Source organism: Scyliorhinus torazame, chromosome 4 (assembly GCF_047496885.1).
Source record: "Scyliorhinus torazame isolate Kashiwa2021f chromosome 4, sScyTor2.1, whole genome shotgun sequence".
NCBI lineage: Eukaryota > Metazoa > Chordata > Chondrichthyes > Carcharhiniformes > Scyliorhinidae > Scyliorhinus > Scyliorhinus torazame.
This window is the reverse complement of record NC_092710.1, coordinates 110784468-110811754: the sequence shown is the minus strand read 5'-3', so window position 1 is coordinate 110811754 and position 27287 is coordinate 110784468. Positions and strand designations below refer to the sequence as shown.

Here is a 27287-nt window from a genome sequence, read left to right as displayed (position 1 = left end):
CAGGTAGGTTTAAACCTCTGCTAAATACTAGACCTTGCACAGAGGTGTTCATACATTACTAACACAAACAGTTACTTCCAAGCCAGTGAGATCGCTATAAAACCAAGTAATTGGGATCCATTATTGATGCCAACTCTGGAGGTTTCATCACATGACTTCCCTCCAATTGCTCCGTCCCTGAGCTTCCCCCATTGGTTGTCCATTCTCATGATGCTTTGCTTTCTTACACCAATCAGAAAGTGAACAGGCTGATCATTATTCAATTGGACGATTCTGAAATGTCAGTTAAGACAAATATTCCCTTCCCAACTTCAACATTTTTAGAACTAATAAACAATTTGAAAGAAATTAATAGAAAGTGTCCCTATGATTTGTCTCATAGAACTTTTCAGAAGATTAATCTTTTAATTCCTGAAAGACCTCAGGACAATCCACGAGAGTTGGCAACCCAAGATGCCTATCTGGCAGAAATTCCAGACCTTCACAGGACCACGTGTCCTAGGCCATCCACCCCTATCTGGGAATAGGGGCTGGTTTAGCACAGTGGGCTAAACAGCTGGCTTGTAATGCAGAATAAGGCCAGCTGTGCGGGTTCAATTCCCGTACCGGCCTCCCCGAACAGGCGCCGGAATGTGGCGACTAGGGGCTTTTCACACTAAATTCATTGAAGCCTACTTGTGACAAATAAGCGATTATTATTATTATGTTCTCCATCTATCCCTATCTCTGGGTAGCTCTAGGTTCAGATTATTATTGATAGGTGCTCCATCCACCCTCCCCCACCCAGATACATCCATACAATCTCACCTGGGAGAGATGAGGAACCGAAAAATCCAGGGACAATGAGGGGAAAGAAATTCTCTGGAAAACTCCTCCAACCATCTCAGGTGATCAAAACCAATACAGGAGAAAACTCATTTACACAGTTCACATTTCTCCAATAAGGAAAAAACATAATTTCCCATCCTCCTTCAACAAGTCTTTCAAGAGGTCAGTGCTCAGGAAGAGTCATAAGGGTGAGGAAAACAAAGGCAGTTTTAAAGGAGTTAGATTTGTATTGGTAAACATCATAAATAAGGTATAGTTTTAAGTGGGTTTAATTTAAGGTTGCTGTGCCTGAAAGGGTAAAACCTATAGTTAGATTCATGCTGGGCAAAGTGTTTGTATGTGTCGGGGTTAGTTCAGTTCCAACTGTGTTTCTATTGTGCTTAGAGAAGGCTAGTGTGTGAAGAATAAATAAAAGATATAATCATGTGAGTGTTACTAAACAACTGGGGCCGTGTAAGCTAGAAAAACTCTTAAGATTCAGTTTAGCTAATTTGATTGCAGTTGAAGATAGGCAATGAGAGAGAAAGCAGCTCTCAAAGCTCGGCTGGAAGCAGTTGGTTTAGAAGGTTAGAGAGGAAACATCCCTCTCAGCTTTGCTAGAAAAAAAAACCATGGAATAATGGTTAAGAAAACAAGTGCAGAGATCTGAAGAGCAGCTAATTAAGGAAAATAGAGAACTGAAGAGAAGTTTCCAAGAAGTCTGAGGTTAAAGATACGAGAACAGAGCATTGTTGAATAAAGACAGACAGAGCTGAGAAGAAGGCTGCGATGCCAGAAAGGTATTGGATTTTCAGGTTTGTGAGATTTTACTATAACCTGTGGAATGTGAGTTGAAATCGATAACTGGATCTTGGAGTTTGTATAAAAGCAGTTAAGACAAAGGAATCCTAAAATCTTGGACTGGATTTTCTATTAAATGTTGAGTGGAAGCTTTGTTTAAAAATGTCATTTGTAAAACCTGGAAGGATTTCAGAATGAAAATCGCTAAGGAAAAGCCTTATTATGAGAGAAAATTTTAAAGTGTGTTTTGGGAGTGGAGTTTGGAAACTCTCATGCGATCATCATTTGGGGGGATTCTGAGGACAAATCGACAGGCACTAACTTGGGTTCAGAGCCGATTGCATGTATTTGCCCAGAGTCATCTTGTGTGCTTAAAAGGGACCTTTTGTGTTAATGAGACCATTGTAGCTTAACATGTACCTTGTAATCCGTGTTAATCTTTAAATATGTGTGTATTTGTTAAGGTAAGGTGGGAGTAAAGGAATACTGTATAATAAGACAACTTTTCACGTGTAATTAAAGTTTTTTCTTGTTGCTAAAACTAATTAGCGGTCTTGTGACTCTCTGTTCCTCCATGTTTTATTAAAAATAGCAAAAATTACAATCATTTTACCAGGGTTCCATTCTGGGATCTTCCCATCCAGTTATAACATCAACTGTGATCGTAACCTAAGCAATGTTCTAGGTGGATAATTCAAACAGCTGAACAGAATCGCATTCTCTGGAAATGCCCATTCCACTGTTTAGCTCATGAATTGACAGATGGTTAATTTTAAAAATCCAGGCAGCTCGTTATTCTTGTGGAGTAGAATGGCTGTGATATGCCCCCAATACTTTGCCTACTTCCAGCAGGTTAAGCCCTTTTCTATTAACTTCAATGGGACAGGGCGACCTGGCTTTTCATAGATTAAAAACTAGAGATGGGGCGCTAAAGGTCAAGTGGTCGACTCTGCCGTTTGATGGCCACCAACTTGGAGGAACACGCAACAGGAATTCAAGTGTGGAGGTCACTGCATTGATTTCACTTGTCACCCATTTTCGATGTGCTCTCCTGTCACCTGAGAGCTCTGGTTGAGAGCGTTTGTTTGTGAAACTGATCTCATGACTTCTGCACGGTCAGCAATAAATTGCACCCTATTGTTTTACTCTTTATTGTGTCAAAAATGTCAACAGCCAAAAAGTGTAGATACTTGGATCTCCGCGGGAAATCGGTTCCTCAATGAAATCTTGGTCCTTCGTGCCGAAACCTGGTGAGGAAGAAAATCTAAAATCAGTGCATCTACCAGCAGCGATTCATCTTTACCCACTGTACATAAATAAATCTCTCAATTATACCCACACTGTGAACAGCAGGACACCCTAACATCTCTCTGTGGTTGTTGTGAGGACATGCCCCTTTTTTGACCATTCCATGCACTCCTGGTCGAGATTGAAACTCAAATCCTGTATCAAATAGAGGTCATATAGAACACTGCTGCCTGTATCCTAACTTACACCTCCAATCCTGACCTTTTATGCATTCACAGTTTTCATCGCCTGATCGTTGGTGGCCAAACCTTCAGCTGCCTAGCTCCTGAATTCTGAAATTCTCTCCGTACACCTCTTATATCTCTTTGATACAGAAAATGCTGGATAAACTCAGTGGGTCTGGCAGTGTCTGTGGAGAGAAACGGAGTTTTGGATCTAAATGCTCCTCATTTATCTCCGTATGTCTCTTTCCTCTCTTAAGACACCTCTTAAAATCAACAAGCTGTTGGTCATCCTCCATCACGTGTTCCTATGTGGTCCCGTGTCAAATTATGTTTGGTAATGCTCCTGTGAAATGCAGTGGGACATTTTAATACTTCAAAGGGGCTATGTAAATGTAAATTGTTGTGGTTGACTTAATGACTGTGAGTATGGTGAGAAGAGCCTCCTCTCGTACAGTGCAGACCTCCCACTCTGGCTCCTCTCTGCTCCTCCTTTCCCTCCCCCCACCTTTACATACACTTCTCTCCACCCTTTGCATGTTGTCCGAATCCTCCACCCCCGAACAACACAATGGAGTCTGCTCCCACAACTTCCATATTGCCCAGCGATCTGACCTGCTCAAGCAAGCCAACTCTTCCTTCCTCACTCGCCCAGTTTCAACACAATGAGTTGTGCAGATGTGTACACAATCAGGATGGGGAGTAGAGAAAAAAATTCTCCATCTTGAATGGGACGGCAGGGGGTGGGGACCTCGATCTGAAGGCTCCTTCCCTCTCCCATCCTCAGCCTACCCTGCAACATTGTGATCCCCTACTTTCAGGACCCACCTTGAGGACAGTCCTGGGACGTAGTTCCAGGACAACCCCTACAGTACCGCTTCTGGCCACTGCAGCACTGTGGCTGGCTGGGTTGGAGTGCTGTCGGCCAAGCTGATTGGCTGAGAGCTCTCACGGGTGGACAGGAGTCCTGCCCATTGCCAGTCAACACTCAAGTGAGTGTTAAGTGGCAGTGGACTTAGAGAATCGGTGGGAACACGTTCCGCACCAACTCTCAGGATGGCGAGTGCCAGTCACTCACCATCCTTACATTTCTACCCATTAGCTCCCACTAATTTATATTGAAATTTAGTTGCCAAATCTGCACAAATATAATGTTCAGTATCTACTTTGTAATTGATTTAAATGACAAATGGTCAGCACAATGTGGCCATACGTGCAGCTGGCTGGAATAATTCTGTATAGGAGGGGGACAGCGGGACTAATTGGATGATTGGACAGGTCTTTCACAGGCCTCCTCAGAGGAACGTTGGGACAAGTGTCCTCTGCCTAATGCTGGAAGATTGTATGATAATATTCCATAAAAATCAGCGTCTTCTAAAAGTCTTTCTCATTAACAAGCTATTAAAAATATGTTCTATATAAGATCCTTAAATTGTGTGTGTTGATTCAATCTGTGCTGTTTTGCAAGTTTTTAACTCTGGCTGTGTTTTTTGGCTTTTGTTAAAGATCTTTCATACCTGGAAGTTTGACTTTAGTAAGCAGCCATGCAGTAGGGTGAAAGGGTTTTTGCTGGTAATGGAATGTTCTGTCACTCATTCATTAAGAGAGCATGTTTCAATTCAGAGGAATAGTGCAGTGTGCTTGTGCTGTGTGTCTATAAGACACTGTATTGAAGCAGAATTAGGCCATTTGGCCCATCGAGTCTGCTCTGCAATTTGATCATGGCTGATATGTTCCTCATCCCCATTATCCTGCCTTCTCACCATAACCCCTAATCCCCATATTAATCAAGAAATCCCCTTATTAATCAAGAACACCAGATTTGTGCTTGAGCTGCTGTTACCTACAGGGCTACAGACCAATAACTGGAAGGTGTAATTAGACAGAATAGTTCTTTCTTAGAACATAAGGACTAGGAACAGGAGTAGGCAATCTAGCCTCTCGCGCTTGCTCCACCCTTCAATACAATCATGGCTGATCTCACCATGGCCTCAACTCCACCGCCCTGCCTGTTCTCCGTAACTCTTCAACCTATTACTAATTAAAAATCTGTCTAACTTAAATTTACTGTCCCAGCATCCCCCGCACTCTAGGGTGGCAAATTCCACAGATTCACGACCCTTTGGGAGAAGTAATTTGTCCTCATCTCAATTTTAAATTTGCTACCCCTTATCCCAAGACTGTAACCTCTCATTCTATAATGCCCCACTCCACATCTACTTAATCCATACCTTTGGGCAGCACAAGTGGCTAGCACTGTGGCTTCACAGCGCCAGAGTCCCAAGTTCGATTCCCCACTGGGTCACTGTCTGTGCAGAGTCTGCACTTTCTCCCCGTGTCTGCGTGGGTTTCCTCCGGGTGCTCCGGTTTCCTCCCACAGTCCAAAGACATGCAGGTTAGGTGGATTGGCCATGCTAAATTGCCCTTAGTGTCCAAAAAGGTTAGGAGGGTTTCCGGGGATAGGGTGGAAGTGAGGGCTTAAGTGGGTCGATGCAGACTTGATGGGCCGAATGGCCTCCTTCTGCACTGTATGTTCTATGTTCTTTTAGCATCTTGTGTACCATAATTTGATGTCCCCTCATTCTCCTAAACTCTAGAGCGTATAGGCATAAACGTCTCACTCTCTCTTCATATGACAAACCCCTCATCTCTGGAATCAACATATTGAACCTCCTCTGAACTGCCTCCAATGCCACTACATCTTTCCTCAAATAAGCGGACCAAAACTGTGCACAATAGTCCAGGTGTGGTCTCACCAATGCCTGTACAGTTGCAATGACACTTCCTTAACTTTATACTCAATTCCTTTAGCTATAAATGCCAACATTCCATTCACTTTATTTATTATCCGCTGTACCTGCATGCTAGTTTTCTGCGACTCCAGATCCCTAAGACCCCAGATCCCTCTGCAATGGAGCACCCTGAAGTCTCTCCCCATTTAGATAATAAATTGCCTTTCCATTTTTGTGCCCAAAATGGATGATCTCGCACTTATCCACTTTAAACTCCATCTGCCACATTTTAGCCAACTCACCTAGCCTATCTATATCCATTTGTAAGGTTCTTATTTCCTCATTGCAACTTACTGTCCCACCTACTTTAGTGTAATCTGCAAATTTGGCTGTAGAACCTTCTATCCTTGTATCCAAGTCGTCTATATAAATTGTAAATTGTTGGGGCCCAAGGACCGAACCCTGTGGCATCCCACTAGTTACATCTTACCATCCAGAAAAAGACCCATTTATCCCGACTCTCTGTCTTCCATTCGTCAGCCATTCTTCTATCCAAACTCATAGATTATCCCTAATCCCATGTGATCTCAGTTTGTATATTAACATTCTGTACGGCACCTTATCAAACGCCTTCCGGAAGTACAGATATACTACATCTATAGGATTCCCATTATCCACTTGACTGGTAGCATCTTCGAAGAACTCTAGCAAATTAGTCAAACATAATTTACCCTTCATAAAAGCATATTGACTCTGATGGATAGCTTTTTGACTTTCCAAATGTCCTGATATTACTTCCTTAATAATGAATTCTAACAATTTCCCAACAACCGACGTTAAACTAACTGGTCTGTATTTTTTTATATTCTGCCTCCCTCCCTTTTTGAATAAGGGCATTATGTTAGCACTTTTCCAATCCACTGGAGTCTTTCCCATGTCCAGGAAATTTTGGAATTATAACCAATGGATCCATTATCTCTGCTGCCACTTCCTTTAACACTGTAGGATGTTGGCCATCAGGCTTTGGGAACCTGCCTGCCTTCAATCCCAATAGTTTGTTGAGTACCGTTTTCCTACAGATGCTGATTATTCCAAGTTCCACCCTTTCTATTATCTCTGAATTATCCGCTCCTATAGGAATGGTACTAGTGTCCTCCACCGTGAAAACTGAGGCAAAATATTGATTTAGCTTCTCTGCCATGTCCGTGTTCCCCACGATTAACTCTCTGGTTCCATCTTCCAAGGGACCATGAGGTTTCCAAGGGAACATTCACCATAACGATTCTCACCCCTTTTATATACTTATAGAAGCTTTTGCTATCCTAATTGATATTTTTCACTAGCTTTCTTTCGTAATTTACCTTACTCTCTTTTTATTACTTTTCTCATAACCCTTTGTTTATGTTTGAAATATGTTTGAAAGACTTCCGGTTGTGGCTATGCCTAGGTAGGTCGCACGTTCGGCAGCTCCCGCCGGGAACGGACTTTTGGGCTCTCCAGAGGGGCTCCAATGGCAATTGTTCGACGGCTTCCAGTGTGGGAAGGTGACAGCAAGGTCCCCCCGACATTATATGGATTGGACCAGGAGTGGAGCGGTGAAAAAAGTGATCTTGGAGCAGCGAAAAGTGCGAGGGAGGAAAAGCACGATGGCGACGGGTGGAGACCAAGCAGCATGGGCGCAGTGGTCGCAGGAGCAGCAGGAGTTTCTTAAACGCTGCTTTCAGGAGCTGAGGACAGAAATGCTGGCGCCAATGAAGGCGGCGATTGAGAAGCTTGTGGAGACCCAGAAGACCCAAGGGGCGGCGATCCGGGAGGTGCGGCAAAAAGCCTCGGAGAACGAGGACGAGATCTTGGGCCTGGCGGTGAAGGTGGAGGCGCACGAGGCGCTGCACAAGAGGTGGGCGGAAAGATTTGAGGACCTGGAGAATAGGTCGAGGAGGAAGAATCTTCAGATTCTGGGTCTCCCTGAAGGAGTGGAGGGGCCCGATGCCGGGGCATATATGAGCACGATGCTAAATTCGCTGATGGGCGCGGGAGCTTTCCCGAGGCCCCTGGAGCTGGATGGGGCTCATCGGGTCCTGGCAAGGAGACCCAAAGCCAACGAGCCGCCAAGGGCTGTAGTGGTGAGGTTCCACCACTTTATGGACAGAGAGTGTGTCCTGAGATGGGCCAAAAAAGAGCGGAGCAGCAGGTGGGAGAACACGGAGATCCGAATCTACCAGGACTGGAGTGCGGAGGTGGCTAAGAGGAGAGCTGGTTTTAATCGGGCTAAGGCGGTGCTCCATCGGAAGGGGGTGAAGTTCGGGATGCTGCAGCCAGCGCGATTGTGGGTCACGTTCCAAGATCGGCACCACTATTTTGAAACGCCCGATGAGGCATGGAACTTTATACAAACTGAAAAGTTGGACTCAAATTGAGGGTTGGTCGTGGGGGGATGTTTACTGTGTTTATTGCATTTGGGGAATGTTCTCTGGGTTTGAGTGCTGGGTGGGGATGGGTGAATGGATTTGATGTGGGGGCTGTGGGCGTCGGTGTTGGAGGGGCAGAGCCCCACGGAGGAAGAGGGGGGGTGGAGGCCCGGGGATGTGGAGTTGGGGTAAGGCCGCAAAAAGGAGCTGCGCCAGAGGGGGCGGGGCCGGCTCAGGAAAACGCGGACTTTTTCCCGCGTTAGGGAAGGGTGGGGGTTGGGCCGGGGGGGGGGGGTGGGGAGGGCGGTGCTGGAGAGGAGCGCACACTGACTGCCAAGGGAAGGGGGGATTCTCACACTGGGGGGTCAATGGAATGGCGGGAGAGGCTGGGGTCAGCAGGAATCAGCTGACTTACGGGAGTGTCATGGGGGGAGCAAAATGGCTAGATGTGGATCTAGCGGGGGGAGGGGGGAAGGGGGGGAGAACAGGGTTGCTGCTGCATTGGCCAAAAGGGAGCTGGAAGTAGGAGAGGTAGTCGGGGCGGGGGTCCGCCGCCTGGGGGACTGGGGGTTGCGGGAGGCGCGGGCACGTGGCTGGCCTAGAAAAGGAGATGGCTAGTCGGCAGTGGGGGTGGGGGGGGGTGTAGCCCCCCAATCCGGCTGATAACTTGGAATGTGAGGGGCCTGAATGGGTTTTGTGTGGGCGAATAAGACCCCGAGGGTGAAGAGAGTGTTCCTGGAGCGTAGCAGGAACAGGGGGGACTGGCGCTGCCGAATTTGTGCGGCTATTATTGGGCAGCCAATGTGGCGATGATCCGTAAGTGGGTAATGGAGGGAGAGGGGGCGGCGTGGAAGAGGTTGGAGGTGGCGTCCTGTATGGGCACGAGCCTGAGGGCGCTAGTGACGGCACCGCTGCCGCTCTCGCCAACAAGGTACACCACGAGTCCGTTGGTGGCGGTGACGTTGAAGATCTGGGGGCAGTGGAGACGACACGGGCGAGGTGGGAGCCTCGGTTTGGTCCCCGATTCGGGAGAACCATCGGTTCGTCCCGGGAAGGATGGATGGGGGGTTTCGGAGCTGGCATCGGGCAGGGATTAGAAGAATGGGGGCCCTGTTCATCGATGGGATGTTTGCGAGCCTAGGGGCGCTGGAGAAGTTTGGGTTACCCCTAGGAAATGCTTTGTGGTACATGCAAGTGAGGGCGTTTGTGAGGCGGCAGGTGAGGGAATTCCCGCTGCTCCCGGCACAGGGGATTCAGGACAGGGTGATTTCAGGTGTATGGGTTGGAGAAGGCAAGGTTTCGGCCATTTACCAGGAGCTGAAGGAAGAGGAGGGGGCCTCGGTAGAGGAGTTAAAGGGCAAGTGGGAGGAGGAGCTTGGGGAGGAGCTAGATGAGGGTCTGTGGGCTGATGCCCTGGGTAGGGTTAATTCTTCCTCCTCTTGCGCCAGGCTCAGCCTAATACAGTTCAAAGTTACTCACAGAGCGCATATGACAGGGGCGAGGTTGAGTAGGTTCTTTGGGGTGGAGGACAGATGTGGGAGGTGCTCGGGAAGCCCGGCAAATCACGTCCATATGTTCTGGTCGTGCCTGGCACTGGATGGGTTTTGGAGGGGTTTCGCGAGGACTATGTCCAAGGTGGTGAAAGCCCGGGTCAAGCCGAGCTGGGGATTGGCATTATTTGGGGTAACGGACGAGCCGGGAGTGCAGGAGGCGAAAGAGGCCGGTATTCTGGCCTTTGCGTCCCTGGTAGCCCGGCGGAGGATTTTGCTCCTATGGAAAGATGCGAAGCCCCCCAGTGTGGAAGCTTGGATCAATGACATGGCAGGGTTCATCAAGCTGGATAGGATAAAGTTTGCCTTGAGAGGGTCTGTGCAGGGGTTCCTCAGGCGGTGGCAACCGTTCCTAGACTATCTCAGCAGCAGCAGCCCAGGGGCGGGGGGGGGGGGGGGTGGAGGGAGGGAGGGGGGTCTCTTTTGGGGGGGCGTTTGGGTGGGGGGGGGGGGGCTTCCCTATTGGTGCTTTTAAATGTCATATGGGAGATTATTGTATATGGGGGAAATCCAATGTATAATTTTTGATTGTTGTGTTCTTGTTTCTTTCTTTTTGTTGGGGGGGCGGGCGTTTGTTGAAAATCTGTTGAAAAATTTAAATCAATATATTTTTTTTAAATAGAAATATGTTTGAAATATCCCAATCTTCCAGCCTGCCACTGGCCTTTGCAACATGATATACATTAATTTTAGTCTTTATGTTGTCTTTAACCTCCCTGCTTAGCCATGGATTTTTTTTACCCCTCTGCCCATCTTTCTTCCTCACTGGGATATATTTTAGTTATGAGGACTTGAGAATCTCCTTAAACAATTGCCACTGTTCATCAGTTGTCCTACCTTTCAGCCTTCCTGCCCACTCTACTTGGGCCAAATCTGTCCTCAAGCCTATGTAATTATTGTGGTAGGCGATATTAGGGGTATCGCGTGTACCTAGGTGGGATGTACCTTACACTGTAGTATGAGTGGTAGAACCTGCCTGCTGGTTCCGCCCAGCAGGCGGAGCATAAGAGTCTGTGTTTCACCCACAGCAGTCATTCTGTATCGGAGCTGCTGGGGTAACTAGTGTTCATTAAAGCCTTCAATTGGACTACAATCTCGCTTCAGTAGTGGTTGATCGTGCATCAATTACCTTTGTAAGAACGCTAGTGTGGGACTCCACCTCCCCACCCACAAACTGAATTTAGTGTCTGCAGAGAGAGGATGGGATTTCCGCACAACTCGCCGTGAGTTTCACGGTGGCAGAAGTGGCGCACCATTGGCCAGTAGTGGGATCATCTGATCCCAGTGTTGCCAACCGTGTTGCCAGCAGAATGCACCCCTCATCACCGGAAACCCGCGGCAGGGCGCACCAGCGTGAATGGCCTGAACGTTTCGGCAAGGGGCTCTCTACATCTTGCCACTCTGCATTATTAATCATGCTGAACGTTAAACTCAGCCTTTGTCTCAAAGTCAGACTGCAAAAATTAATCTCTGTTTTATCTCTGTCGTAAACTGGATGTAACAAAACTATTGAGTTTTAAATCAAGTCTTTGAGGAAAAAGATAACCTTGAATGTTCACAAACATTGCATTCTTCTGCCCCAGGGAGGGCCTGGTGTGGTGCCCTCCCTCATTGTATTAATGACTGATGCAGCCATGCCTGAATCTTTGGAGTATGAAGATATTGGGTGTGGGGGATCTGCCCCAGTTACTGGGACCACCCACACTTTGACTGTAAAACTATGGAGCATCGGGAGGGTGTCATTGGAAACTTCAAAAAAGTAAAATCAAATAAAATTATTAGGCGATAGAGCACCGCCCTCTGTCAGTCACTCAGCGGAATAGCACCCTTTTTCATTCACTCGATAGAACACTTAGTGGAAGACCCACTCTCACTCAGTAGAACACCCACTCTCACTCAGTAGAACACCAACTCTCACTCAGTAGAACACCCACTCTCACTCAGTAGAACACCCACTCTCACTCAGTAGAACACCCACTCTCACTCAGTAGAACACCCACTCCCACTCAGTAGAACACCCACTCCCACTCAGTAGAACACCCACTCTCACTCAGGACATCCACTCTCACTCAGTAGAACACCCACTCCCACTCAGTAGAACACCCACTCTCACTCAGTAGAACACCCACTCCCACTGAGTAGAACACCCACTCTCACTCAGTGGAACACCCACTCTCACTCAGGACATCCACTCTCACTCAGTAGAACACCCACTCTCACTCAGTAGAACATCCACTCCCACTGAGTAGAACACCCACTCTCACTCAGTGGAACACCCACTCTCACTCAGGACACCCACTCTCACTCAGTAGAACACCCACTCTCACTCAGTAGAACACCCACTCTCACTCAGTAGAACACCCACTCCCACTGAGTAGAACACCCACTCTCACTCAGTAGAACACCCACTCTCACTCAGTAGAACACCCACTCTCACTCAGTAGGACACCCACTCGCACTCAGTAGAACACCCACTCTCACTCAGTAGGACACCCACTCGCACTCAGTAGAACACCCACTCGCACTCAGTAGAACACCCACTCTCACTCAGTATAACACCCACTCTCACTCAGTAGGACACCCACTCGCACTCAGTAGAACACCCACTCTCACTCAGTATAACGCCCACTCTCACTCAGTATAACACCCACTCCCACTCAGTAGAACACCCACTCTCACTCATTAGAACACCCATTCTCACTCAGTAGAACACCCACTCGCACTCAGTAGAACACCCACTCCCACTGAGTAGAACACCCACTCTCACTCAGTAGGACACCCACTCTCACTCAGTAGAACACCCACTCTCACTCAGTAGAACACCCACTCTCACTCAGTAGGACACCCACTCTCACTCAGTAGAACACCCACTCTCACTCAGTAGAACACCCACTCTCACTCATTAGAACACCCACTCTCACTCAGTAGAACACCCATTCTCACTCAGTAGAACACCCACTCTCACTCAGTGGAACACCCACTCTCACTCAGGACATCCACTCTCACTCAGTAGAACACCCACTCTCACTCAGTAGAACACCCACTCTCACTCAGTAGAACACCCATTCTCACTCAGTAGAACACCCACTCTCACTCAGTAGAACACCCACTCTCACTCAGTAGAACACCCACTCCCACTCAGTAGAACACCCACTCTCACTCAGTAAAACACCCACTCGCACTCAGTAGAACACCCACTCTCACTCAGTAGAACACCCACTCTCACTCAGTAGAACACCCATTCTCACTCAGTAGAACACCCACTCTCACTCAGTAGAACACCCACTCTCACTCAGTAGAACACCCACTCTCACTCAGTAGAACACCCACTCTCACTCAGTAGAACACCCACTCTCAGTCAGTGGAAGACCCACTCTCACTCAGTAGAACATCCACTCTCACTCAGTAGAACACCCACTCTCACTCAGTAGAACACCCACTCTCACTCAGTAGAACACCCACTCTCACTCAGTAGGACACCCACTCCCACTCAGTTTAACACCCACTCTCACTCAGTAGAACACCCACTCTCACTCAGTAGAACACCCACTCTCACTCAGTAGAACACCCACTCTCACTCAGTAGAACACCCACTCCCACTGAGTAGAACACCCACTCTCACTCAGTAGAACACCCACTCTCACTCAGTAGAACACCCACTCTCACTCAGTAGAACACCCACTCTCACTCAGTAGAACACCCACTCTCACTCAGTAGAACACCCACTCTCACTCAGTAGAACGCCCACTCCCACTCAGTAGAACACCCACTCGCACTCAGTAGAACACCCATTCTCACTCAGTAGAACACCCACTCTCACTCAGTAGAACACCCACTCTCACTCAGTAGAACACCCACTCTCACTCAGTAGAACACCCACTCTCACTCAGTAGGACACCCACTCCCACTGAGTAGAACACCCACTCTCACTCAGGACATCCACTCTCACTCAGTAGAACACCCACTCTCACTCAGTAGAACACCCACTCTCACTCAGTAGAACACCCACTCTCACTCAGTAGAACACCCACTCCCACTGAGTAGAACACCCACTCTCACTCAGTAGAACACCCACTCCCACTGAGTAGAACACCCACTCCCACTCAGTAGAACACCCACTCTCACTCAGTAGAACACCCACTCCCACTCAGTAGAACACCCACTCTCACTCAGTAGAACACCCACTCCCACTGAGTAGAACACCCACTCTCACTCAGTAGAACACCCACTCTCAGTCAGTAGAACACCCACTCTCACTCAGTAGAACACCCACTCTCACTCAGTAGAACACCCACTCTCACTCAGTAGAACACCCACTCTCAGTCAGTAGAACACCCACTCTCACTCAGTAGAACACCCACTCTCACTCAGTAGAACACCCACTCCCACTCAGTAGAACACCCACTCTCACTCAGTAGAACACCCACTCCCACTGAGTAGAACACCCACTCTCACTCAGTGGAACACCCACTCTCACTCAGGACATCCACTCTCACTCAGTAGAACACCCACTCTCACTCAGTAGAACACCCACTCCCACTCAGTAGAACACCCACTCTCACTCAGTAGAACACCCACTCTCACTCAGTAGAACACCCACTCTCACTCAGTAGAACACCCACTCCCACTGAGTAGAACACCCACTCCCACTCAGTAGAACACCCACTCTCACTCAGTAGAACACCCACTCTCACTGAGTAGAACACCCACTCTCACTCAGGACACCCACTCTCACTCAGTAGAACACCCACTCTCACTCAGTAGAACACCCACTCTCACTCAGTAGAACACCCACTCTCAGTCAGTAGAACACCCACTCTCACTCAGTAGAACACCCACTCTCACTCAGTAGAACACCCACTCCCACTCAGTAGAACACCCACTCTCACTCAGTAGAACACCCACTCCCACTGAGTAGAACACCCACTCTCACTCAGTGGAACACCCACTCTCACTCAGGACATCCACTCTCACTCAGTAGAACACCCACTCTCACTCAGTAGAACACCCACTCCCACTCAGTAGAACACCCACTCTCACTCAGTAGAACACCCACTCCCACTGAGTAGAACACCCACTCTCACTCAGTGGAACACCCACTCTCACTCAGGACATCCACTCTCACTCAGTAGAACACCCACTCTCACTCAGTAGAACATCCACTCCCACTGAGTAGAACACCCACTCTCACTCAGTGGAACACCCACTCTCACTCAGGACACCCACTCTCACTCAGTAGAACACCCACTCTCACTCAGTAGAACACCCACTCTCACTCAGTAGAACACCCACTCCCACTGAGTAGAACACCCACTCTCACTCAGTAGAACACCCACTCTCACTCAGTAGAACACCCACTGTCACTCAGTAGGACACCCACTCGCACTCAGTAGAACACCCACTCTCACTCAGTAGGACACCCACTCGCACTCAGTAGAACACCCACTCGCACTCAGTAGAACACCCACTCTCACTCAGTATAACACCCACTCTCACTCAGTAGGACACCCACTCGCACTCAGTAGAACACCCACTCTCACTCAGTATAACGCCCACTCTCACTCAGTATAACACCCACTCCCACTCAGTAGAACACCCACTCTCACTCATTAGAACACCCATTCTCACTCAGTAGAACACCCACTCGCACTCAGTAGAACACCCACTCCCACTGAGTAAAACACCCACTCTCACTCAGTAGGACACCCACTCTCACTCAGTAGAACACCCACTCTCACTCAGTAGAACACCCACTCTCACTCAGTAGGACACCCACTCTCACTCAGTAGAACACCCACTCTCACTCAGTAGAACACCCACTCTCACTCATTAGAACACCCACTCTCACTCAGTAGAACACCCATTCTCACTCAGTAGAACACCCACTCTCACTCAGTGGAACACCCACTCTCACTCAGGACATCCACTCTCACTCAGTAGAACACCCACTCTCACTCAGTAGAACACCCACTCTCACTCAGTAGAACACCCATTCTCACTCAGTAGAACACCCACTCTCACTCAGTAGAACACCCACTCTCACTCAGTAGAACACCCACTCCCACTCAGTAGAACACCCACTCTCACTCAGTAAAACACCCACTCGCACTCAGTAGAACACCCACTCTCACTCAGTAGAACACCCACTCTCACTCAGTAGAACACCCATTCTCACTCAGTAGAACACCCACTCTCACTCAGTAGAACACCCACTCTCACTCAGTAGAACACCCACTCTCACTCAGTAGAACACCCACTCTCACTCAGTAGAACACCCACTCTCAGTCAGTGGAAGACCCACTCTCACTCAGTAGAACATCCACTCTCACTCAGTAGAACACCCACTCTCACTCAGTAGAACACCCACTCTCACTCAGTAGAACACCCACTCTCACTCAGTAGGACACCCACTCCCACTCAGTAGAACACCCACTCTCACTCAGTAGAACACCCACTCTCACTCAGTAGAACACCCACTCTCACTCAGTAGAACACCCACTCTCACTCAGTAGAACACCCACTCCCACTGAGTAGAACACCCACTCTCACTCAGTAGAACACCCACTCTCACTCAGTAGAACACCCACTCTCACTCAGTAGAACACCCACTCTCACTCAGTAGAACACCCACTCTCACTCAGTAGAACACCCACTCTCACTCAGTAGAACGCCCACTCCCACTCAGTAGAACACCCACTCGCACTCAGTAGAACACCCATTCTCACTCAGTAGAACACCCACTCTCACTCAGTAGAACACCCACTCTCACTCAGTAGAACACCCACTCTCACTCAGTAGAACACCCACTCTCACTCAGTAGGACACCTACTCCCACTGAGTAGAACACCCACTCTCACTCAGGACATCCACTCTCACTCAGTAGAACACCCACTCTCACTCAGTAGAACACCCACTCTCACTCAGTAGAACACCCACTCTCACTCAGTAGAACACCCACTCTCACTCAGTAGAACACCCACTCTCACTCAGTAGAAACCCACTCTCACTCAGTAGAACACCCACTCTCACGCAGTAGAACACCCACTCTCACTCAGTAGAACACCCACTCTCACTCAGTAGAACACCCACTCCCACTCAGTAGAACACCCACTCCCACTCAGTAGAACACCCACTCTCACTCAGTAGAACGCCCACTCCCACTCAGTAGAACACCCACTCTCACTCAGTAGAACACCCACTCCCACTCAGTAGAATACCCACTCTCACTCAGTAGAAACCCACTCTCACTCAGTAGAACACCCACTCTCACGCAGTAGAACACCCACTCTCACTCAGTAGAACACCCACTCTCACTCAGTAGAACACCCACTCCCACTCAGTAGAACACCCACTCCCACTCAGTAGAACACCCACTCTCACTCAGTAGAACGCCCACTCCCACTCAGTAGAACACCCACTCTCACTCAGTAGAACACCCACTCCCACTCAGTAGAATACCCACTCTCACTCAGTAGAACACCCACTCTCACTCAGTAGAACACCCACTCTCACTCAGTAGAACACCCACTCTCACGCAGTAGAACACCCACTCTCACTCAGTAGAACACCCACTCTCACTCAGTAGAACACCCACTCCCACTCAGTAGAACACCCACTCCCACTCAGTAGAACACCCACTCTCACTCAGTAGAACACCCACTCCCACTCAGTAGAACACCCACTCTCACTCAGTAGAACACCCACTCAGTAGAACACCCACTCTCACTCAGTAGAACACCCACTCTCACTCAGTAGAACACCCACTCTCACTCAGTAGAACACCCACTCCCACTGAGTAGAACACCCACTCTCACTCAGTAGAACACCCACTCTCACTCAGTAGAACACCCACTCTCACTCAGTAGAACACCCACTCTCACTCAGTAGAACACCCACTCTCACTCAGTAGAACACCCACTCTCACTCAGTAGAACGCCCACTCCCACTCAGTAGAACACCCACTCGCACTCAGTAGAACACCCATTCTCACTCAGTAGAACACCCACTCTCACTCAGTAGAACACCCACTCTCACTCAGTAGAACACCCACTCTCACTCAGTAGAACACCCACTCTCACTCAGTAGGACACCCACTCCCACTGAGTAGAACACCCACTCTCACTCAGGACATCCACTCTCACTCAGTAGAACACCCACTCTCACTCAGTAGAACACCCACTCTCACTCAGTAGAACACCCGCTCTCACTCAGTAGAACACCCACTCTCACTCAGTAGAACACCCACTCTCACTCAGTAGAAACCCACTCTCACTCAGTAGAACACCCACTCTCACGCAGTAGAACACCCACTCTCACTCAGTAGAACACCCACTCTCACTCAGTAGAACACCCACTCCCACTCAGTAGAACACCCACTCCCACTCAGTAGAACACCCACTCTCACTCAGTAGAACGCCCACTCCCACTCAGTAGAACACCCACTCTCACTCAGTAGAACACCCACTCCCACTCAGTAGAATACCCACTCTCACTCAGTAGAACACCCACTCTCACTCAGTAGAACACCCACTCTCACTCAGTAGAACACCCACTCTCACGCAGTAGAACACCCACTCTCACTCAGTAGAACACCCACTCTCACTCAGTAGAACACCCACTCCCACTCAGTAGAACACCCACTCCCACTCAGTAGAACACCCACTCTCACTCAGTAGAACACCCACTCCCACTCAGTAGAACACCCACTCTCACTCAGTAGAACACCCACTCAGTAGAACACCCACTCTCACTCAGTAGAACACCCACTCTCACTCAGTAGAACACCCACTCCCACTCAGTAGAACACCCACTCTCACTCAGTAGAACACCCACTCTCACTCAGTAGAACACCCACTCTCACTCAGTAGAACACCCACTCCCACTCAGTAGAACACCCACTCTCACTCAGTAGAACACCCACTCCCACTCAGTAGAACACCCACTCCCACTCAGTAGAACACCCATTCTCACTCAGTAGAACACCCACTCCCACTCAGTAGAACACCCACTCCCACTCAGTAGAACACCCACTCTCACTCAGTAGAACACCCACTCCCACTCAGTAGAACACCCATTCTCACTCAGTAGAACACCCACTCCCACTCAGTAGAACACCCACTCTCACTCAGTAGAACACCCACTCTCACTCAGGACATCCACTCTCACTCAGTGGAACACCCACTCTCACTCAGTAGAACACCCACTCTCACTCAGTAGAACACCCACTCCCACTCAGTAGAACACCCATTCTCACTCAGTAGAACACCCACTCCCACTCAGTAGAACACCCACTCCCACTCAGTAGAACACCCACTCCCACTCAGTAGAACACCCACTCCCACTCAGTAGAACACCCACTCCAACTCAGTAGAACACCCACTCTCACTCGGTAGAACACCCACTCCCACTCAGTAGAACACCCACTCTCACTCAGTAGAACACCCACTCTCACTCAGTAGAACACCCACTCTCACTCAGTATAACACCCACTCCCACTCAGTAGAACACCCACTCTCACTCATTAGAACACCCATTCTCACTCAGTAGAACACCCACTCGCACTCAGTAGAACACCCACTCCCACTGAGTAAAACACCCACTCTCACTCAGTAGGACACCCACTCTCACTCAGTAGAACACCCACTCTCACTCAGTAGAACACCCACTCTCACTCAGTAGGACACCCACTCTCACTCAGTAGAACACCCACTCTCACTCAGTAGAACACCCACTCTCACTCATTAGAACACCCACTCTCACTCAGTAGAACACCCATTCTCACTCAGTAGAACACCCACTCTCACTCAGTGGAACACCCACTCTCACTCAGGACATCCACTCTCACTCAGTAGAACACCCACTCTCACTCAGTAGAACACCCACTCTCACTCAGTAGAACACCCATTCTCACTCAGTAGAACACCCACTCTCACTCAGTAGAACACCCACTCTCACTCAGTAGAACACCCACTCCCACTCAGTAGAACACCCACTCTCACTCAGTAAAACACCCACTCGCACTCAGTAGAACACCCACTCTCACTCAGTAGAACACCCACTCTCACTCAGTAGAACACCCATTCTCACTCAGTAGAACACCCACTCTCACTCAGTAGAACACCCACTCTCACTCAGTAGAACACCCACTCTCACTCAGTAGAACACCCACTCTCACTCAGTAGAACACCCACTCTCAGTCAGTGGAAGACCCACTCTCACTCAGTAGAACATCCACTCTCACTCAGTAGAACACCCACTCTCACTCAGTAGAACACCCACTCTCACTCAGTAGAACACCCACTCTCACTCAGTAGGACACCCACTCCCACTCAGTAGAACACCCACTCTCACTCAGTAGAACACCCACTCTCACTCAGTAGAACACCCACTCTCACTCAGTAGAACACCCACTCTCACTCAGTAGAACACCCACTCCCACTGAGTAGAACACCCACTCTCACTCAGTAGAACACCCACTCTCACTCAGTAGAACACCCACTCTCACTCAGTAGAACACCCACTCTCACTCAGTAGAACACCCACTCTCACTCAGTAGAACACCCACTCTCACTCAGTAGAACGCCCACTCCCACTCAGTAGAACACCCACTCGCACTCAGTAGAACACCCATTCTCACTCAGTAGAACACCCACTCTCACTCAGTAGAACACCCACTCTCACTCAGTAGAACACCCACTCTCACTCAGTAGAACACCCACTCTCACTCAGTAGGACACCTACTCCCACTGAGTAGAACACCCACTCTCACTCAGGACATCCACTCTCACTCAGTAGAACACCCACTCTCACTCAGTAGAACACCCACTCTCACTCAGTAGAACACCCACTCTCACTCAGTAGAACACCCACTCTCACTCAGTAGAACACCCACTCTCACTCAGTAGAAACCCACTCTCACTCAGTAGAACACCCACTCTCACGCAGTAGAACACCCACTCTCACTCAGTAGAACACCCACTCTCACTCAGTAGAACACCCACTCCCACTCAGTAGAACACCCACTCCCACTCAGTAGAACACCCACTCTCACTCAGTAGAACGCCCACTCCCACTCAGTAGAACACCCACTCTCACTCAGTAGAACACCCACTCCCACTCAGTAGAATACCCACTCTCACTCAGTAGAACACCCACTCTCACTCAGTAGAACACCCACTCTCACTCAGTAGAACACCCACTCTCACGCAGTAGAACACCCACTCTCACTCAGTAGAACACCCACTCTCACTCAGTAGAACACCCACTCCCACTCAGTAGAACACCCACTCCCACTCAGTAGAACACCCACTCTCACTCAGTAGAACACCCACTCCCACTCAGTAGAACACCCACTCTCACTCAGTAGAACACCCACTCAGTAGAACACCCACTCTCACTCAGTAGAACACCCACTCTCACTCAGTAGAACACCCACTCTCACTCAGTAGAACACCCACTCCCACTGAGTAGAACACCCACTCTCACTCAGTAGAACACCCACTCTCACTCAGTAGAACACCCACTCTCACTCAGTAGAACACCCACTCTCACTCAGTAGAACACCCACTCTCACTCAGTAGAACACCCACTCTCACTCAGTAGAACGCCCACTCCCACTCAGTAGAACACCCACTCGCACTCAGTAGAACACCCATTCTCACTCAGTAGAACACCCACTCTCACTCAGTAGAACACCCACTCTCACTCAGTAGAACACCCACTCTCACTCAGTAGAACACCCACTCTCACTCAGTAGGACACCCACTCCCACTGAGTAGAACACCCACTCTCACTCAGGACATCCACTCTCACTCAGTAGAACACCCACTCTCACTCAGTAGAACACCCACTCTCACTCAGTAGAACACCCGCTCTCACTCAGTAGAACACCCACTCTCACTCAGTAGAACACCCACTCTCACTCAGTAGAAACCCACTCTCACTCAGTAGAACACCCACTCTCACGCAGTAGAACACCCACTCTCACTCAGTAGAACACCCACTCTCACTCAGTAGAACACCCACTCCCACTCAGTAGAACACCCACTCCCACTCAGTAGAACACCCACTCTCACTCAGTAGAACGCCCACTCCCACTCAGTAGAACACCCACTCTCACTCAGTAGAACACCCACTCCCACTCAGTAGAATACCCACTCTCACTCAGTAGAACACCCACTCTCACTCAGTAGAACACCCACTCTCACTCAGTAGAACACCCACTCTCACGCAGTAGAACACCCACTCTCACTCAGTAGAACACCCACTCTCACTCAGTAGAACACCCACTCCCACTCAGTAGAACACCCACTCCCACTCAGTAGAACACCCACTCTCACTCAGTAGAACACCCACTCCCACTCAGTAGAACACCCACTCTCACTCAGTAGAACACCCACTCAGTAGAACACCCACTCTCACTCAGTAGAACACCCACTCTCACTCAGTAGAACACCCACTCCCACTCAGTAGAACACCCACTCTCACTCAGTAGAACACCCACTCTCACTCAGTAGAACACCCACTCTCACTCAGTAGAACACCCACTCCCACTCAGTAGAACACCCACTCTCACTCAGTAGAACACCCACTCCCACTCAGTAGAACACCCACTCCCACTCAGTAGAACACCCATTCTCACTCAGTAGAACACCCACTCCCACTCAGTAGAACACCCACTCCCACTCAGTAGAACACCCACTCTCACTCAGTAGAACACCCACTCCCACTCAGTAGAACACCCACTCTCACTCAGTAGAACACCCACTCCCACTCAGTAGAACACCCACTCTCACTCAGTAGAACACCCACTCTCACTCAGGACATCCACTCTCACTCAGTGGAACACCCACTCTCACTCAGTAGAACACCCACTCTCACTCAGTAGAACACCCACTCCCACTCAGTAGAACACCCATTCTCACTCAGTAGAACACCCACTCCCACTCAGTAGAACACCCACTCCCACTCAGTAGAACACCCACTCCCACTCAGTAGAACACCCACTCCCACTCAGTAGAACACCCACTCCAACTCAGTAGAACACCCACTCTCACTCGGTAGAACACCCACTCCCACTCAGTAGAACACCCACTCTCACTCAGTAGAACACCCACTCTCACTCAGTAGAACACCCACTCTCACTCAGTAGAACACCCACTCCCACTCAGTAGTATGACCCCATCCAGATGATGAACAGATAAACAACAGCACAAGTCGTTTGGGCTGAATAATCTGGGGTTTTCTCTGCTGCAGTTTCTCTAATTCATTGCTGTTCAATGTAATAATCTCCTTCTTTATAAAAGCTAGGAGACACAGCACTGCTAATTAATGCACAACCCATTAAATAGAATGCTGCAATTGCTTTACATACTTTGTGTCTTGAATGAATCTGGGTTGGGTCCCCATGGTCTGCTTCCTCTCAGCCCAAGTCTTTGACCTTCGATAAAATAATGGAGATGTTTATTTATAGATGTAGCTTCCAAAAATTCCAAGTGCAATATTAAACATGTCAGGGTAAAGTTTCCAAATCCCTGTTCCCAATATGGAGTCTAACCATTCATTGCGTATCAAAAGATCACAGATGTTGTTCCCATGTTTGTCAACCATTAAAATCATGGGAATGCACCCACTATCTCCTCACACGCAATGATCTGAGCTCCCTGCTGCTGCAAAGTTGGGCTGACGTCAATGACTGAAATATAGAGCCACTTACCAGGGTCTAAAGAGTCAAACTTCCAGAAACCCGGGTCTTGGACTCTGTGATCTGCCAAATTATACACAGCATAGTTATTTCTGGACTAAAACAAATGACCAGGGTTCATTTAGTTCACCTACTACCATCCTGGTAGTCGCACAATACAATGATAATGGAGTTGTTAATTAAACACAGCAGTCAATCTCTATCAATGAGTCTACAACAAGCCCAGACAAGAGGCAAGGAAATCTCCCATTCGTGGAGAGCTTTGGAAATCAGAGATTGAAAGCGTAGATCATACGTCACCTCTCAAATTAGGTAGAATGAGAGAATTTCCGATACTGGAACTGGCCATTTTGACCCAGCTGGTCTAAGCCAGTGTTTCCGCTCCACATGACCTCCTCCCATCCTTCACCTCACACTATAACATATCCTTCTATTCCTTTCTCCCTCATGTGTTTACCAAACTTCCCCATTAGTGCTATTTGCACTGTTTGTGGTAATTAGTGACTGTTGTGTTCTGATTTATGACTGTGGGAATGATGTACACAGAACATCTAGTTATTTAACTAGAAGGATGATTTACTAACAAACATGTGGAAAGATAACTACCAAACTATAAAACAGTCAATGGCTACTAAATTAATTCAGTGAATTCTCCTGGGGAAGTGCGAGTATTCTGTTGTATGACTTATAACCAACTGCCGCGTGTCTCAAGTCACAGTGTAGATCTCTATCGCCACCTGCTGGCCGGAGGTCGTACCAATAACTATATACATTGATAAACAACTGTACACATTGATGTGTTCATGCATATCACCACAGTGAGTACCACAATCTCACCACTTTCTGGGTAAAGAGGTTTCTCATGAATTCCTGATTGGATTAGTGACAGTCTTGTATTTATGGCCTCTAGTTTCTATCTCACCATAAGTGGAAACGTCGTCTCTACGTTTCATTAAATTAATTATTCATACACTGTATCCAAATAAATTGACAAAACTTAATAAATTAACACTATCTGCTTCTAGAACTCAGCCTCATTTGTGATCCTCACTATTTCATGGAGAGAACAATATCACGATCCTCAGCTCTCACCCTGCGGCATGTGAGTTAGAATCATAGAAGAATCATAGAAGTTTACAGCATGGAAACAGGCCCTTCGGCCCAACCAGTCCATGCCGCCCAGTTTTTTACCATTAAGCTAGTCCCAGTTGCCCGCACTTGGCCCATAAGTTAGTGCCAAACTACCAGATTAATGTCTATTCTCTGAATCATGCTCCCTGGGTGTATATATCTGGGTGAATTGTCCTCCGAGATTTCAGTACCGTGTTAATCATCAGGTAGGAAATGTAACCAACTGATCAATGTGCTAATGATCTCAACTGCCTGAAGAAAGTCACCATGCTTAAAACACTGAAACACTCCAATGGTGGCGTAACCTATGACTTCAGTGTCACCATCTTACTTTTACATTCAAAATCCTTTTAGGTGACAGCTATGGGTCAGTGGCTGCTCTGTCTCTCTCTCTCTCATACTTTCACTCTCTCTGTGAGCCAGAAGGTAGCAGATTCAATTTCCAACGCCCGAGACTTGAGCACTTAGTCCAGCCAGACACTCTCAGTGTGATACTCTGGAAGTGTTGCATTGGGGGAGATATCAGGACAATTTTGAGCAAGCAGTATGATTGGCAACGCAGCCGGAAAATCTCACGAGAATAAGGAAACGCGATTCTCATCGGACAGATCACGTTTCCCGATTTTCCCCACCCTTCACCAGCGATGCTATGAGATTCACACCCACAAAAGGAGTGAACCTCATTTGAATATATTTTAATCAATTTAAAATGTTATTAGCGGGATTACCCTACCATATCATCCTCCCAACTAAATATTCACACCTCGCTGTCGTGACGCAAGTGGGCGAGGTTTACAACAGGATTTGGCCAGACGTATGGCAGTCAAGGGGACTCCTGTGGGGGTGCAGAGGTATGTATAGCCCCCGGGAGGGAGCAGTGCCAACCTGTGCAATGGGACAGTGCCAGGAGAAGGCCATAGTAGAAATGACAGGAGAGGGGTGCCTATACGGGGGGGGACGGGGACGGACGGACGTTGCAGACATTAATGGGACAGTGCCAGTGATGAATGTCGGGGGGGGTGGAATGCTGGCTAGAGTGGGGAAGGGGATGGGGCAGGGAGAAGAGCCCCCAATACCTCCGTGATGGGGGCTGGGGGCCCTTAGATTGCAACACTGTGAATCCAGAGCTCTATCAAACTCGGTGCCTCTGTTTGTACAAGGAAAGGCAATAAACGGATAAATTAGAGAATGAGAGAGAAGAGGATAGAACCATGAAAACATGGTAAAGTGGCACCCTCATTGTAGTGAATGTTCATACAGCCAATGAAATTATTGGATAGGATTTTCTTATTACGTCCAGGCCCGCATCAAAACACATCTCCCTCAACTCCAATTATGTCAGAGGCACCAATGACACATTCTAACGTCTTTTTCTCAGATGTCAGATCTGCTTATACCTTTGCAGGAGCCAGTTAAGGATTCTTAACCCCCAAACTAAACAAAAATTAGGTCTAAGAGTATATTTTACATTGAACCACAAGATGCAACAAATCCCCACAATCTAGTACAGTACAGAGTGATCACCATTCCACATACTTACAAGGGGAAGACCAGCAAATATTCATACAATTGGTTCAGATCATCAACCAGTGTAGTCTTTGTGGTTGGTGTCTCCATTCATAATGAAAATGAAAGGATATCAAAAAGAGTGGGGGATATCAGGATATCAACCTGAAAGCACCGAGGCAGCGGAAAATCCTGAGGGAAAATTTCAGTCAGTACTTCACCCCAGGGGCTGGATTTTCCTCCTATTTTTTTTCCATAAATTTAGAGAACCCAATTATTTTTTTCCAATTAAGGGGCAATTTAGCGTCGCCAATCCACCTACCCTGCACATCTTTTCGGTTGTGGGGGTAAAACCCACACGAACACGGGGCAAATATGCAAACTCCACACGGACAGTGACCCGGGATCGAACCCGGGACCTCAGCACCTGAGGCAGCAGTGCTAACCACTGCGCCACCTGGCGGCCTTGGGTTTTCCTCCAAACGAGCCCATTTCTCCTCATTCCGAAAATCGGGCCAAGATGGTCATGGAAAGGGAACAAGTTAAGCGGTGCGGCCTACTTGCCAGGCTCCTGGTCCAAGCTAACTTTAGACTCTCTTTAATAAGCATCTCCAGAGGGAAGAGACCAAATGTACTTACTGCTCTCCCCAAGGCTGACGATCCACTTCTCATAGTCTGAGAGCCCAGGCTTAGAGCTGTAACCTAGGGAGCAGAAACACACTTTAAATGCAGCAGTAGTTGCACTAAGCTTCTGTCAAGATCCTCTCCAATCCACGTGGGAGATTCAGCCCATTTGGTGCACGTGTCCTCAAAGATCTTAGGTGTGACACAAATCAACAATGTCACCCCAGACCTCACACACCCTGAAACCCACACTTACCTGCATTGAATGGTCCCCCAGGGTGAAAATGCAGGAGTAGAACAATGCCAAATCTAGGGCAGGCCCTCTGGCAGCTATGCAAAAAACAACCCTTTCTCCAGTCTGTACACATTTACTGGAAGAATGTCGACCACGAGGGACGTCACTAACGTGGAGGGGTTGGTGAAGCTGAGATTCTTCTCCTCACAGCAGAGAAGGTTAAGGGTGAGGCGATGGAGGTGTCCAAAATCAGGAGGAGCTTTCATAGAGTAAATAAGGAGGAACTTCCTTTCACTGGCAGAATAGCAGATAATCAGAGGAC

General features: G+C 48.4%; 1 protein-coding gene across 1 annotated transcript in view; it reads right to left on the bottom strand.

The window, feature by feature from the left end:
• The window catches only part of LOC140410412 (vitrin-like), a 176524-nt gene that overhangs the window by 8879 nt on the left and 140358 nt on the right, over window positions 1–27287 (bottom strand). The window contains exons 12-15 of the mRNA XM_072498481.1: window positions 26746–26808; window positions 23482–23532; window positions 23140–23205; window positions 2799–2855 (exon numbers count right to left, since the gene is read on the bottom strand). Coding sequence (XP_072354582.1) covers window positions 2799–2855; window positions 23140–23205; window positions 23482–23532; window positions 26746–26808 — 237 coding nt within the window. The remainder of the gene's footprint in view (window positions 1–2798; window positions 2856–23139; window positions 23206–23481; window positions 23533–26745; window positions 26809–27287) is intronic.